This window comes from Palaemon carinicauda, chromosome 22, assembly GCF_036898095.1.
Source record: "Palaemon carinicauda isolate YSFRI2023 chromosome 22, ASM3689809v2, whole genome shotgun sequence".
NCBI classification, from domain to species: domain Eukaryota; kingdom Metazoa; phylum Arthropoda; class Malacostraca; order Decapoda; family Palaemonidae; genus Palaemon; species Palaemon carinicauda.
Window position 1 is genome coordinate 112,233,467 of NC_090746.1, and position 15,649 is coordinate 112,249,115.

At 38.8% G+C, this 15,649-nt stretch overlaps 1 protein-coding gene across 5 annotated transcripts in view; it reads left to right on the forward strand.

Moving 5' to 3' along the window:
* Positions 1-998: 998 nt before the first annotated feature.
* The window catches only part of Tao (Serine/threonine-protein kinase Tao), a 49,289-nt gene continuing 34,638 nt past the window's right edge, over positions 999-15,649 (forward strand). For 3 of the 5 annotated variants that reach the window (XR_011039481.1, XR_011039484.1, XM_068346638.1), the window contains exons 1-3: positions 1,029-1,234; positions 11,626-11,859; positions 11,982-12,131. Coding sequence is in view for 1 of the 5 variants with exons in the window: in XM_068346638.1 (XP_068202739.1) it covers positions 11,704-11,859; positions 11,982-12,131 (306 nt within the window). In the remaining 4 variants the exon portion in view is untranslated. Of the gene's footprint in view, positions 1,235-1,347; positions 1,647-11,625; positions 11,860-11,981; positions 12,132-15,649 lie in introns of those variants that run through there. The other 2 variants (XR_011039483.1, XR_011039482.1) reach the window with 2 other exon arrangements.

A 15,649-nucleotide genomic window follows, 5' to 3' on the forward strand; every position in this document is an offset into this window, starting at 1 on the left:
TACCATATATGGATGAGATCATCATGGTGAGTGGTAGATGGAGATGGTCTGGGCATGCTCTTCATACTCCACGAGAGAGGTTAGTTTACTAAACTTTCAATTGGGCTCCACGAGGCACTAGAAGAGTTGTAAGACCCAGGCCTACACTGCTGAGGACTATGAAGCGTGAAGTAAGAGTTGATGAATGAAGTATTGATTTGAAAGCTCAAGATAGAGACGACTGGCGAAATCTAACTAACCGATGCCCTTTGCGTCCATAGGCGTAGGAGGATATGATGATGATGATGATTATGATGATGAATAGGCTATTGCCCACAAAAATATTGGTATCAAATGTTTCTGATGTTTACTGTTTTTGTTTTTATTACATACTTTGATAACTATGACAATATTAATGACAATGGCTGGGTGAAATCTTGAGAAAATTTTACCTAACAATCATTCATGTATCTTAATGTGACTGCAATTCATGCTGGTCACATTTTCAATATGACATAGAATAATAATTGCAATCATATGATTACTACAGTATTTTAGAATACAAATTCTTTTATTTCTGATGTGCGAATGAAATTCTAACTCTTTCTAAACATGAAGGTATTGACATATCTCATAGTGAACTGCTTTTTTACACATGAACCCGAGTCTAAGATTACTTCTAAGCACTGAACGTAGATCAACAACTACTACAAGTCATCACGCAAGGTTGCAACATCGATTAAGTTTGCTATATAAAACTCTAAATAATGATTTTGACTTTTTATGACGCTGTTAGATATTGTTACGTTACATATATTAACATATAATAGGCTAATTATTACATATTTAACTTTCTACATAACATGAAATTTTGGTTAATGATGTCTTGCGAAACTTATAGTCATGAAAGAAATGAAATTATTGGAATTATTTGTATGAACTCTATTTCACACTTAGTACCGTACTTTTACTTGTGAGTACATTGTTGGAATAGCCGTATATTTTGTACCGTATATCTGTGTGAAGTGAGTGAAGTGCGCATGCGTCAAAAGACGCCATTTTCGTTGAGATCAGTGAGAGAGAGAGAGAGTGAGTAAATTAAATCAAAGTTGGTGTCTCCAGAACGCATTATGATGAGTGGATAACCCAGATACCAGGACTATGACACCACTGAATACGTCAACTGACGGAGAATGTCAATATTGAGGCGATTGCTGGAGGCGTTGTTGTAATATAGCAGGAATATTGTGATGAGGTAGAGTGTTTTGACTGCAACTAAAGATGATGATGTTGGGAGGGGGGTGGGGTGCTCCGACGTCAATTTTAGCTCTATAACTCCTGCAGGGGGCAAGCGGATGTGTCCAGGAGCTTAATAACGATAAAGTGTCGCTCGTTTTGCGTTATGTGAGGTCAGAAGGAGGATTCTGTGGGAGGGGCGAAGAGGGCACAGGCGATAAGAAAGGTGGTGGTGCATTCACCAACGATTTCCTGTGGTGGGAATTCTTTTTGAGACCCTTCACTTTTAAAAGGCCTTCACAAGGCTGCTCATTGACCTTAGTTATCGGCTTTATCTTTCGAGGTGGGATTTTGGACATTTGAATGAGAAACAGCTGAGTTTTCGTGACCTCTCATACACTGGACGTTTGGAACAGGTGTAGTGGTGCTACGTAAGTTTGCTCACAGTGGGCCACGATAGTTTGCAATAGGCAGTTCGAATGACATGTTCTACTAGATCTACTTTAGGGTTTTTTGTAATTAGCTATCTATTGATAATAGATAATGTTAAGAGTACTTTTGAGTTCTAAATTCGTCAATAGATTTGTGAAGGACTTAACATGACAGTAGGATGAAAGATGGTATTGACCAAATTTTAAAAAATTCTATTTATCTTCTATTTATCCTAATTTTAATAGATATTTGAGGGTAGTGTAAGTTATTTGAACTTGTATTTATTTTTTAACTATATAAAATTCTGAACCTTGACATTACATTTAAATTGTACCTTAAATTGTAAGTGCCAAAGTGTGTGCATGCTGATGTAGCCTCACAGTGAATGATGGCTATTAATAAGACTTATTTAGTTAAACACACTTTGCTAAGAATAGATAAACCTAGATAGAGTAACAAAACAAGATTATAACTTGATACTTTATAATTTTGACCCCACGGCTTTGCTGTCGGAAATGTTCAATAGTTATGGTAACTCATTTGAGGTTTTTTTTTTTTATATAAATAAAGTGCTTTAATTGGGAGCATATGGAGCAAGTGAATAATAAAGTGCTTTATTTGCAAGTGGTGGTTAGACCATTTTTGCTTATATTTATTTTATAACCAATTACAAGGAGCCTTTGTATAACAGTGGCCAGTTCCTCATGCGTTGATTAAAAATGAACATCAACTAAACTAAACTTTCTCCCCTAACCTAACCTTCAAGCTGTGTCCTTACCTACATACCATTAGGGGGGGCTGACGCTCCCCTGCGACCCCCTTACACTGCCGTATTCTGAGTTATCCATAATAATACGTACAGATGGCCGCTATCATACATACACCCCAATTACAATATCGTATTTATTAAGAGTTCAATGCATTCCAACCTTTATTTTAGTTTGTCATGCTCCCTATACAAAACAATGGTGGGGGTTCCAAATGGAAAACCTATAAGAATTAGGGGTTTTATTTATGATAGCCGCCGCCTGTATGTATTATTATGGCTAACTTAGAATACGGCATTGTAAGGGGGGTCGTAGGGAGGCGTTAGCCCCTCCCTATTAGGTATGTAGGTAAGGGCACGGCTTGTAGGTTAGGGGGGAATAGTTTAGGTTAGTTGATGTCCATTTCTAAGCAACGTACGAAAAAATGGCCGCTGATATACAAAGGCTCCAAAATTAGTATATTTCACACTGCAATATTGACATGTCAAGGAAAATTCGGGTATTTGGGGTTGGGAAAACGGGGATTATTTTATTGTAACCTAGCCAAGGGTGTCGGGTTCTCCAACTTACCAGGAGTAACTATATGACTTGGTCCACAAAGCTGTACTTGGTGATCCTTTCGTAAAACATCCATGTACTTCACACCTACATTAGATAAATTAATAGATATTAATTTCCTAAAACATTTATTAATGGCAGACTGAGTAAATTACAGGGTTGATAGGCCTGTGTCTCTAGATAAACCTACATTTCAGTTTTTCATTTGCTGAACCCTGTAATAAAGGTCTAATTATAATTAGTTAGGCATGAAGTGAAACACTTACAAAACTCCCAAGTATGATAGTAATTAGGTCGAGGACAATGGCTCCTCAACATCCTGGTCTTTCCATTGCCAATGTCTCTTTAACTACATATCATCTCCTACTCCTATTGGCGCAAAGGGCCTTGGTTAGATTTCGCCAGTCTAACTATATACAACTTTAAAATTCTGTGGGTGATTCTGAATTGTGGATTTTTTTTTTTTTAGAAAAAATTGATTTTTCAAATGCACAAAATATTGACATATTGAGAAAGCCTTTAATGCCTTTTCAGCAATCAATCTATCTTGAGGAAAGGCTTTGATTCTTTCATTCTACCATGTTTGAAATATTGTTCTCCTGTCTGGCCTTCAGCTGCTGACTCTCATCCTAATTTGTTCGATAAAAACTTGTGGTCTATACCTATTCTTGTTATTAATCTCTGTCACTGGTGTTCAGATGGTTCTTTTTGCATGTTGCATAACATGTTTCAATGCTGACCATCCTTCGCTTTTAGATCTCACAGGCTTTACCATTCTGTCTGTAATTAATTCTAACATTCATAGCTTCTCCATCATATGATTAATTACTACACATCATTCTTGAAGTTTTATTCCATATGAACTCTAAAGCAGATGGGTACCCTATGGAAATTTACTAGGCTCAATCTTATTTTATATCTTATCAAAATTTCTACAGAGGTATGAAGTGAAGTTCAAGCTATATGCAGATGATACACAATTTTATTTCTCCATTTATAGTGTCTTGGAATGGACGATAATTAAACAAATGATATCCTTATACACCTTGGTGTATCACTTTACTAATTGTGGAAGGATGATCTTAATCTCTCTGTTGAACAGGTTGTCATGTCTCTTCCCATAGTTTATATATGGCATATTTATTTTAATGTCACTACTGATTTAGAATATTTTATAGTTTTTATAAATTAGTTTCCTCATGGGGCTATAGTACTTCCCTGTTGGAGTAGTAGGGTTTGTGGCATCCTGATTTTCCAATGAGGATTGTAGTGTAGCCAGTAATAATAATAATAGTTCTGTATTATTATCATGTTACATTCTTCATTGGTATGCATAGCTGGCAGTAACTCGGCTACCTCTAGTGTTCAGTGTGTTTTGTGAATATTGTATCATCCTGAAAATCTGAAAATAAACGGAAGCATAACAATTTCATCAGTGATTTGATTGAAAAGAATATTAAAGGTATCAGTTTCTAACAATTTCTCAAAATAGATTAAGCCACTAATATGAACATTTTACATATATCTATGCCATGATTAAATGAAGTACTATGGAATTATAGTAGCCTGGGGAAAAGATGACCTAGATTGTTCACTGTTAGTATTCATGTTATCTATTGAACTACCTTATCTACTGCTTTGTAATGGCTTTTGTTTACTTCTTGATTAATGTATAGGCTAAGAGAGACTTTGTGAGTTGCAAACTATCTTAAGATGCTGATAAAGAAATCTGTGACTCCTGGTACAGGGAAGACTCCTCTGCTTTTTCTGTAGCCATAGGTCAGTCAGTGCTGTAAGGTATTTTCTGTACCTTAATAGACACTACCCGACCGATGTGCGGACATTAGTAGAGGAAGAAGTCATTGTTGTAGAATGATCAGTTGGGTGCTTTTATGTCTTTGATCAACCTCTTCATGCTTATGCTAGGATGGTTCATACCGCTCTAAGAACAGTATGTACCTGGTTTGTACTAAAAACAGTTCTTTCAGTACGTAGCTTCCTCTAGTTCTTGATCTCGTAAAGAAAAGCACTTTCTCCTTAATCAGGAAGTAGGGCTCTGTCCCCTTCCTTTCTCCTTATTCAGAGAATTTCTAAAGTCTTTTAGATTTGGTGACATCCAGGCAGCAGGGAAGGATAAAAGAATACAGTATCTCCTTCAGTAATGTGTTTAATGTACATGCCCTGATGGGAGCATGCCTTCATTTGCTCCTTTGCTCGTGCCCACGAGTTCTCTCCTGTGCATGCTTGTGCTCCTACAAGAGTCAGGATAAAAGTTCTCCTTCAGTCCGCTCCAGTAAGGCTCTCCTGTGTTCCTGCATTCATGAAAACACTCCTGTGCGCTTGAGCCCTCGCTACTTCGTGTGCATCTAAGGGCGCTCTCCTACAATAGCGTGCTCTCACCTGTTTTTGCACACTCTTGTGGGAGCATGCCCTCACCTCTACATGCATCCTCTTCTGCAAGTGCACAATTGTCTTTAGTAAGGCCAGAAACTTGATAGCTCTACATTTGTTAGTGTTTCGTGTGGTGAAAGAATACATACAGGTAATGTTCCTTTCCCAGAAATATGTATCTGTTGCAGACAGCTGTTCACTCTAGAGGAGGTGATCTCTGGCTACCTACAGTATGGTCTTTTCTTACAAAAACCTGTGTGCACACTGCCGGTAGAAATAAGGGCCTCGCCCTTCTCCACCCTTGATGGTCATTCTCTCTCTCTCGGGAGAGAGGGGGAAAAGTTGTATTGAGAGTCCTCCCTTTGGGAATAGACATCTGTACATGCTGCAGTGTCGAATTGTCTGATCACGGTAGCTGCGTGTCTACTACAATCTAAGTACTTCAGGATGTTATGTACTAAAACAGTCAGTACGTACTAAGACTGTACTCGGTGCCAAGCAGTTCATGATACAAGTGCTCACACACCTGTTTCTAGCACTCTGTCTCATAAGAAATGGAGCTCTCTTGTTCGGGAGAAAAGGCTCCTCACCTATTAAGTAAGTTGGACACCTAGTATGTTCTTTCTTCATACACGAGGCAAGAGGCTACATTTCTGTAATGCTGAATTCTAGAGAATTCATTATGCTATGGGGTTCAGGTGTTCATCACTCTTGCTTGTTGCTGCAGGATTGGATACTTCACATACTGTATGTTCCTCTGTGTTTCTAGCATAGAACTTGTGGCATATGTTTCTTTCCTGCTCTTCCATTACATGATACTGTAGAAGAGGAACCTAGGACTGTTCTCTTCGCTTGTATAATACGGAGGTCCCCTTGTGCTTGGTCTCCACGATCTGCATTTCCCATGGGATCGGCCATGCCCTGTGATTGGGAAACTTACTGTTACAGCGACCAGGAACCTTATGAATATTTACTACTGTTGGAAACATTACGATCTGTTTTATGACCCGGAACGACAGTTGGAAGTTAACCTCTTGCATCATGTGATCGTCACTTTTAAGTCACCATGGAATTAATTCTCATGTTCCTGGTATCTGTTCCTTTCCAGCATTTCTACCACCGAAGAGGAGGAAGGACTTATCAAAGTACAGTACGACCAAGAGTCTCAAGACTATGATCGATTCCTCGTCAGTGTTTCATGGGAGTAGCATTTCTATATCAAAACCTAATCCTGAGATTGAGCGTGAGTGCTGCTAGTCAAGACATTGGCAGCTGCCTTCATTTCTCTCCTGCCTTGGGATGTTCCCGAGACTCATCGGTGACACCCTTGTGAGAGATCTCCCTACTCGCTGATATGCTCCTCAACCTAGAACTTCTCACATTTGGAGACTGATCCCAGGGTGAGTTTTCCCAGACGCCAAGATCTTTCATATAGGTCATGCTTGAAAGGTTGAACTAGGTGACTTCTCAAATCTGATCTCAGCACTCGTACAAGCACTGAAATGTCATATTGTGTGCGTGTAATTGTTAACAAGAATCCTCTCCAACCAAGTTCTTATGTGTATTTTCTTCATTGGGTAATAGCAGAAGAAGGCGCTGGAGACAACTGCTTTTTAGTTTACGGGCCCTTGTAGGGAATTCCTCGTAGTAATGGAATTTTTTTTCATTATAGTGGTCATTAGGTTTGTTGATGTCTTGAATTTTCAGATACCAGCCTAATGGTCTAAGCCTGAACAACGTCCCAACACCTAAGTCCACTGCCATAAAAGATATTTCAATGTTCAGCTTCCAAGCTGCATCAAGGTTCAATCGCTGAACAATTATTGTCACGTGTTACAATACGACCCTGGGCTTGTCGAGCCCAATGACGAGGAAATACATGTACTGTATTTGATCTGGTTGAATGTCAAGAACAAAGGCACCTTGAAGTATTATTCAGCTGCCCCATTGGCCATTCGAAAACCAGATGCAGTATGTGGTTTGTCTCGTGTTAATGGAGAATTTTCCCTGTTGCTTCTGCACAGAAGCAGCATAAAGTCTTGTAGGAAGTCCTTTCTTAAGAGGGTTTGGTTTTCTCTTCATTAGGTAATTGGTAATCTTTAGGGATTTATTATTTTAGGAGTGTCGCCTGTTTTTTTTCCCGTGAAGGTGTACAGTGATCTTATCGATCATTTCCTCCTTGAAGAAGCAGTCTCAGTGGGGTTTAAGTGAGTGCAGTACTGTATAATTTCTCTTGGGCATTTGATGAAGAGATTTATAATGAGTAAGAGGGTTCAGATCCCCAGAATGTAAAAGGTCTTGCAGCATATTTGTAGCCCCTAGTTTCCCTCCTGTTGCAATTTGGTGGTAAATGGCCTCACCGGCCCCAGTGCTGGGCCACAAATTCATAAATCCAATCCAACCCAAACGAGCATTTGTAACAATAGCACATGGGCAAGTTGATTAGAGTAGAGAACTTTTGTGATTAATGAAAAAGACCATTTCTGTTACTTTTAAGAGACAGTATTTTGAAACTTCCATTGAAAGGGCTTTAAGAATAAAAAGTGGGTTATTTTTTAATAGGATCAAATCTAAGAAATGACTTCATTATATGTATGGAAGCCAAAGATGCTTTGTGCTGTTATAAGGTCTTTCATGTTTGAGGACTCCTGTGTACCTTTAATCGTTGTGTTTGAAAATGAAAGGGTTGCAATAATACCCTGGCAGGGAGTGTTCAAGTAAAGCTTGGCTTTATATCTGTTAGAGTGCTAAAGTTTAAAGATCTACATTGTTTCAGCCCATGAACAAAGTAGGTATAATTTTGCACCAAAGTGTAATAATACCAATTGAACCATAACTCTTATCTCCAAAGTATGTGAAGAATGTAGATAAGAGGAAGCAACAATAAGTGGTTCTTATGCTGAACATGAGCATTGATGTTCTTAAAAAGCTGATTGGATAGGAAAGTAAGGTACAGCAATGATGAGGGCTCTAAAATCTGTGACTTCTTACCATTTCCTGGATTCTCACTATTAAAAGGGTCTCGTGGACTACAGAAAGAACACACTTATCAGGTGGGTACTATGCCCCCTTAGATAGATGTATCTCCATCAAGTGGAGAAACTTCTCTCTCTCCCGTTAATCACATTCCAAGATGTATCACACAGAATCTCTGCCTCAAGCTTAATTAAGGGAAGGTTTTAGGGGGTGAAATTTTCATTCACGTCATTGCTTGCTCCAAATAAGGGCAATTCTGTCATCAATAGGTTTTAGGCTTTCTACACAAATGAACCTAGTTTGATAAATGGTGCTGGATCAGTAAGGGTAAAGAAACCAAATATTTTGGGTTTGCTATATACTGTAAATACTATGGCCGTGTTCCATTCTCTCCTAAGGCATATAATCCAAAAAGAATCACTTTCAAAAGTACTCTTGGAAATTCATCCATATACATGAATTCAACAACCCCACATCATTAATTCCATGTAGAAATAATGCACAAAAAACTAAAATATTAGTAATGTGGTATGTTTTGTGGCACAGATTTAAGTGTTATACTATTCAAGATCATGTTAGTAAATCAGTGGTAACGTAATTTGTTCCCAGGAAATTAAACCTAGAGACAATCCATACTATCACCTGGAGAGAGAACCTAAGGTAGCAGCATTTTTATCAGTCATAGAGTAATTTCATCTAATTTGACATCACTTAAGGATAGTAGCATTCAAATCTTCATAGATAAAAAACATAAACTAAAAGATAACAGTGTGTTACATTGTATTTCTTTCAATATACAGCTGTAATTCCCTGCAGAATTGCTGCACACTGCAGTCATATAGAAATTACAGCACAGTATTCAAAATGGCCAATATAACTGTCTACACACACTTATTGCACCGATTTCACTAATTTCTTAACATACTAAATTTCCTGGTGATTTTAGGTAATACTGTATCCCAAAGGTCTGCGTTCCACTTGTCACATTGCTCAAAAGATATGAGATTTTTCAAATAGTGCCCATAGATTGGTCCCAAAAAACAATCAACTTAGGTGTCTCAAAAACGAAGTGCCACATGGGTGAGCATTTTTGTAGAAGACAGATTTGTTGGAAACAGGCAAAGAAAAAAAATGAAAAACTATAATGGAGAAAATGTAGTGTCCCTTTGGTCTCTAGCTGCACTCAATTTTATTCTTCTACTGTACTATACCTCTGTTCCAGTTTCTTTTCTTTCATCGTGACCCACCTCTTACCTTTTACTGTACTTCACAGTGAAACTGCGGTGTTTTTTCCAGTCGTGTATGTGCAATCAATGACCTCCAATGCCCTGGCATGGGCTTGAGGGTCTAATCATAAATCATACAATAATAGTGTTGAAAAGTATTGACCCTTTTACCCCCAGAGGACGTACTGGTATGTTTCACAAAACTCATCCCTTTACCCCCATGGACGTACTGGTACGTCCTTGGAAAAAACTGCTGTTAAATTTTTTTTTTTTGCATATTTTTGATAACTTTATGAGAAACTTCAAGCATTTTCCAAAAGAATGAGACCAAGCTGACCTCTCTATGACAAAAATTAAGGCTGTTAGAGTAATTTAAAAATTATATATTGCAAAATGTACTTAAAAAAAAAACGCCTTGGGGTTAAGGGTTGGAAAGTTCCAAATATCCTGGGGATAAAAGGGTTAAACATACTATTTTGATTTATTACATAACTGCTTAGATTAAATATATCTTTGTTTAAGCCAGTCAGAATTTACCTGTCAAATTGATTGATTAGCTTGTAGAAATTTATTTCTTCAAATTATTAGCAAGACATTTTAAATGACAATCTACTTCTTAATCGCAAGGAAAAGTTTACCAAGAGTGAGATTGTAATTTTTTATCACCTTAATGTTTTCAGAAAAAAAAATGGTTTTACCATAAATTTTAATTAATTTTTATTTAGGCCTGAAATTTTAGATTTAATACTGTAAGTAGATTGCTGCTCACTTTACAATGCTGAAAATGGATGGAATTTTTAAAAGTGGGATCTATGAATGTTAAAATTCATGGCTAGTTTATGGTAGGAAGATTTTATTACTAATTAGGAATTGGTGAAGAGATATGGTTTCCAGAAGCTGGAAAATAAGTGCCGAGAGCTCAAAGATTAAGATGATTTGGATGTAATAAGAGGGGATGGGGAATATACTGTCAGTAAAGCAATAGGTACAGAATTGGCTGGGGGTAGATAAGGAAGCATACAAAATAATGGAATTGGACTATAGATGAGGAAGTAGACCTAATGGGGATTCAAGACGACTATATAACAGAAGGGAATGAATTAAACTCGTACTTCTCATTTCTGAAACTCATAAATGGAAAAGCTGATATAAAGATGTTTAGGATGATTTTCTCTAGGGAAAATAAACTGAAGTCATTATCATAGTCCAAACTTTTGAGAGTCCTATTTTTGCCCTGGCTTGCAGGAGGGAAAGTATGGCTTGTCAGTTAGAGGAGTTGGTGGTACCCCTGTCCCTAATTAATTACTATAAGAACTGTATAATCAAACTTCATTGACTCGGACCAGAATGCTCTGAAGGTATAATTTCAAGGAACCCCCCTCTTACTTTTGTATTGCTTCTTGAAGCTGATTAAATTTTGACCTCTACCCAAAAATCAAACAGTTTTTAATTTTCTTTCGCTAATAGTTTTTGCCCTCTTGTGGATTATTGAGATTGTAGTATGACATGAAGTTCTTCCCACAAATCCAGACAGTTTTGATTGTTTTTTAACGCTTTGACAATTCAGTCCTTGGCGGAATAAGAGTTCGACTGAACAAGGCCGCCGCCATGTCAATGTTTCCTACAAAATAGAATAGGAAAGATTACAGTACTTGAACCTTCATTGATACTGACTGTCATTGATGCCTGTTATTCAATAATGGTAGGGTTGCTTTAGAAAGTGACAGAACTATTTAGTGGGACTAAATAGGTGACAAATTACTAGTGAAGCTTTGTACTGTAGGTTTTATACATAAAAATATTTTGTTGGAAATTTCAAGTAAAGTACCCATATGTAAATGCTTGATTTTTGAGGTAGACAACATGATGTTCATGTCTTGTTGACTTTGATGGACTTAGCATGCAGTTCCCTGTGTTTGATAGGGCTTAGCTGAATTTTATTTTGATAGATTAAGAGTCATCATACTCTGTGAGTAAGAAAACAATAAACGATAGATATCCATTATCCACTAGACTCGGGTAGACTGTAATTTATTTACCAAATTATTTGTTTATTTCAGATGTTGGTGTTTGAGTGAGTGATGTAACAAGAAAGGAAACATAATCATCTCGGGAGCTTCGGCCGCCTCACTCCAGAAATGGCCACTCTTTCTCGGCCAGGGAGCCTCCGTAATCCAGAGGTGGCCGATTTATTTGAGAGAGAAGATCCTGACAGGCTGTTTGATGATCTCCGAGAAATTGGCCATGGAAGTTTTGGAGCCGTTTACTATGCACGACATGTGGCATCAAAAGAGGTTTGTCTTTTTCATATAAATAGGGTTTGCATTAGCATGCCTCCTAAAGGGTTACCTAATATTGATATATAAATCTGTAAAATTTTGTTCATCCTTTTCATTGTAGAATTATTTTTATGCAGGTGGTGGCGATTAAGAAAATGTCCTATGGTGGGAAGCAAAGTGCAGAAAAATGGCAGGACATCTTGAAAGAGATCAAATTCTTACGTAGCCTTCGCCATCCAAATACTGTCACATATAGAGGCTGTTACTTAAAGGAATCTACAGTATGGGTGAGTATGATGACAACTAATTTTAAGTTAAGAAATCTAATGGTGTTCAGGGTTGCAAGTTGCTTGCTTTAATTGGTCATGTTCGGTTTAGGAGCCCACATCAAGTGCTTAATTTTTGACGTTTTCAGAGAGACCTTATTGCTTGGAGGATGGTTTTTGCTCCTATTGCATTTGTTGTAGAGACTAATTTTTAAAAATTTATTTAGTGCCTGATGTACAGAAATAATAGATAATTGTTCTGATTCAAGTACAAACCTTCGTTCTTTACATAGAGATAACAAAAATGCCGAATACACGGCAATTAAAATTCTAGAACATGGTGTAAACAGTGGCTGGTAGTTACCGATCACGAGGGAGAATCCCCGCCCACCCATCCAGCTTGCTTACTGGGTAGTCACTTTTGATAGCAGATGTTCACACTGGCTGGAACTTTTGGCAGACATACTAATATTAATTTTCCTCCAGGGTGTTATTGATTGTACAGTATGTTTTTTTCAGTGGGGATGTGCTCAGAGATGCAGAAATGTCTTGGAATGTTGGATCATAAATGTGTCGCCTTTATAAGTGTGAAGGAGATGGATCCTCTTCTTTTGTACTTATGGTCACCCTCCCAGTTGATGGTGTATGGAAGGAGTAAGTGGAAGAAGTTTAAAGATATTCCAACTTCTTTTGACCCTTGGTACGCTACCCTCCGACCCTTTTCCATCAGTTTCCTCTGGAAGCCATTCGGATAAGATTGGTGCCCCTATAACTTTTAGGGCAAACTTCGGGGCAGGAAGACCTTCCCGTTACCCCCAACGAAACAGGAGTGCCTCCTCAATCTGGAATACTCCTGTTCATCAGCTCTCCCCTTCCTCTGATTTAACCACCAGCAATGTTATCATCCTATCACCAGGGATAAGTGGAGGACTTAACCTGTCGGGCAGAGGTTCAGGCTATGGTAGAGAAGGGGGCTCTTCAGCAGGTCAACAATGGCTCCCAGGCTTCTGAGGTCAACATTTTCTTGTATAGGAGATGTTTGGAGGCTGGAGACCAGTCTTAGACCCGTCCGCCTTGAACAAGTTTCTTTTACAAACATAATTCAAGATGAAGACTGCAGCCACAGTCAGGCTGGAGATCAGGCTTTTAGACTTCATTGATAATGATCAATTGATTGATTATGAGTTATCTGGCATCCAATGATCAACCTCAGGCATTTGTACTTCCAGATCCCAGTCTATTCTGCCTCTGTAAAGTACCTCTGTTTTATCATGGCAAACAGTGTACCAGTTCAAAGTTATTTTTTTGGTGTTGACAGCTCCACAAGTCTTCACCAGGGTCTTTACGCTGATATTAGTGTGGGTACACGCCAACGGCATTTGCCTCTAATGATATCTAGATGATTGGTTGATATTGGTGGACTCGAAGGAAGACTTCCACCCCCAAGACAGACTATTCTCGTTTTGACCACATAGGGATTATTGTGAATCAGGAGAAGTTGATTCTAGTGCCGAAACACCAACTAGTGTCCCTCTGAATGGACCTCAACACATTCCTCGGGAAAGCCTTTCAATCTCGGGAAAGAATAGCATGCCCCATCTTCAGCTCACCAGTTGCAGAAGGTACTGGGACATATAGTCTTTCTAGTACGTCTTGTTCCAAATGGTCGTCTTCCTCTATAGTCCAGTCACTTTAATGGGAGTTAAAGGGACACTGGTCTTTACACATCAACCCCCCCTCTATCATTAATCCCAATAGGGAAGAAGCCAAAAACGTTCATGAACAGTGGCTAGACAATACAAACCTTCTAAGGGGCTCCCCTTTTCAGACACTTTCACCAGAGCTCTTTTTGTTCATATTGGTGTTAAATGAAGATTGGGGAGCGCACCTCTATCAGCATATGGCATCAGGTTAGTGGTTCAACTAAGATTGTTGTTGCCATAACGTGGAACTTCGAGCAGTTCTTCTTGCACTCCAACTCTTGTGCTCTCTTTAACCTATCACTACTTGGTGTTGATAAGCGACACCACCACCAGAGTGGCATATGTAAACAAGCAAGGAGGGACTGTGTTGCTGTAGCTCTCCCAGCTAATAATAGAGATCCGTGAGTGGATGGTGCTCAACTCGACCATTCTAACAGCCTGTTTCATTCCAGGCAGTAGGATGCAAATACTACTACTACTTTTTTTTTTATCCGCATCCTGGGATAATTGCAAATTCTTGGTATACTGTTAACTGATGCCAGACCTAGAAGCAGCATTCGAGGGCACGTTTCAACACCCTTGAGACGGCCTCGATGTATATGCTTTTCACAATTTTGCTTTATAAGGAGTGTTCTAAATGGAGTCCAAACCACTCCCGACCTCAATATGACTCTTTTGCTGATAGAGACTCCGAGTGAATTGCCTCCTTTTGACTACCTGTTGTCCCAATCACACACCCAGATATTCTACAGCATAATGGAATTGCTTAAGCTTCATGTGTGAAAGTTATCCAGCATCCCTTCTCAGATAAATGCTTTTTTCACAAAGCTGTGTAATGGATGTTTGGATGCATCAGAAGTCTTCAACCTCTGTTAATTAAGCCAAGTGGACCATCTTTTGTTGTTGGTGTCGTGGAAGGCATGTTTCTCCTTTCAGAGCCTCTATCCCATTAATAGCTGAAATTTTACTTTATCTCTGAAAGAAAAGATCTGCTCAATATAAGTACTGAAAGGCTTTTTGCTTAGCCTTGAGCCAGGTCTTTAGACTTCAGGATTGATGTTTCCTCTTTGGTAGAACGTTTGTGGTGAGACCACCACCTTGGTACATTTCCTAAAGAGGGCACTGTATGAACCAATGAGGCCTGCCTCAAATAGGAACCTCACTCGCTTTTCCCTCCGTAAAGCAGGTTAGCAAGCTGCAAGATCTCATACTGGGAAATTGAGACAGGTCCTGTTCTCTTGTCCCTGAGTTAATTGCCAAAACCCAGATTCTGTCAGTTCCTGATTCCAGGGTTTTTATCTTTTTAGATCGTGAGCCTTACTGAAGTTACAAGCAATCCTAATCTGCTGTTTTTGTCATGTGAAGGGGCTGAGGCAATACCTTGAACATATGCAATTTGACCACCTTGAACCTATGCAATTTGACCACCTTGAACCTATGAAATTTGACCACACCTGCAACACCTGTTCATCAGCACTAGGAGAATTGAGGTGGTGGTGATGAAGAATACAATATCATCTTGGCTAAGAAAGGTCATTGAATGTACTCTTTTGCCACCCCCACTTTCCACCCCAGGTAGAGCTCGAATTAGAGCACACAATGTTAGGGGATTAGTACGACCCTGGCATTTAGAAAGAATGTCTGTTGTGCATGTATTACAGGCAGCCATGACGAAACTTCAAACTACGATTACTGCCCATTACTTTCGGGAATTGACCCACAGGTCTCTGGACACCTTTTCTTTAGGGCCTGTAATAGCTGCACAGTAGGTGGTATGGCTACCTGAGCTCTTTACCATTAGCATCAGATCGAAGGTGAAAGTTACATGTTAGTCTG